At 37.1% G+C, this 278-nt stretch overlaps 1 protein-coding gene across 1 annotated transcript in view; it reads right to left on the bottom strand.

The window, feature by feature from the left end:
- The window catches only part of LOC119588946, a gene marked incomplete at its 3' end in the record, with an annotated part of 12,853 nt that overhangs the window by 4,767 nt on the left and 7,808 nt on the right, over positions 1-278 (bottom strand). Inside the window, 1 exon segment of the mRNA XM_037937557.1 lies at positions 93-241. Coding sequence (XP_037793485.1) covers positions 93-241 — 149 coding nt within the window.

Below are 278 nucleotides of genomic sequence, written 5' to 3'. Positions count from 1 at the left end.
TGCCAGTCACTCTCCAAGTAACTTTCTGAAAAGCCGCATTACCCCCCCCCCCCTCAGTTCCCCCACTTTCAAAATAAGAACATCTGTTTTGCTTTCAGAAAATCCAGAGCAATCTCTTTGAAAATATTCTTGAATCTTGCCGAGATTTTGGGTAATTTTTCATAAAAAGTTTTTGATCTATCGGCGGGTAATCTGATATACATTTTTGGAGAAAATATTCTGACTCGAGATATAAGTTTTTCTGTAGTATATTTCCATAATGTTTAACCTTGGGAGTG

Source organism: Penaeus monodon, chromosome 24 (genome assembly GCF_015228065.2).
Source record: "Penaeus monodon isolate SGIC_2016 chromosome 24, NSTDA_Pmon_1, whole genome shotgun sequence".
Lineage (NCBI taxonomy): Eukaryota > Metazoa > Arthropoda > Malacostraca > Decapoda > Penaeidae > Penaeus > Penaeus monodon.
Note: the sequence above shows the minus strand (reverse complement) of the source record. Positions and strands in the feature narration are given on the sequence as shown.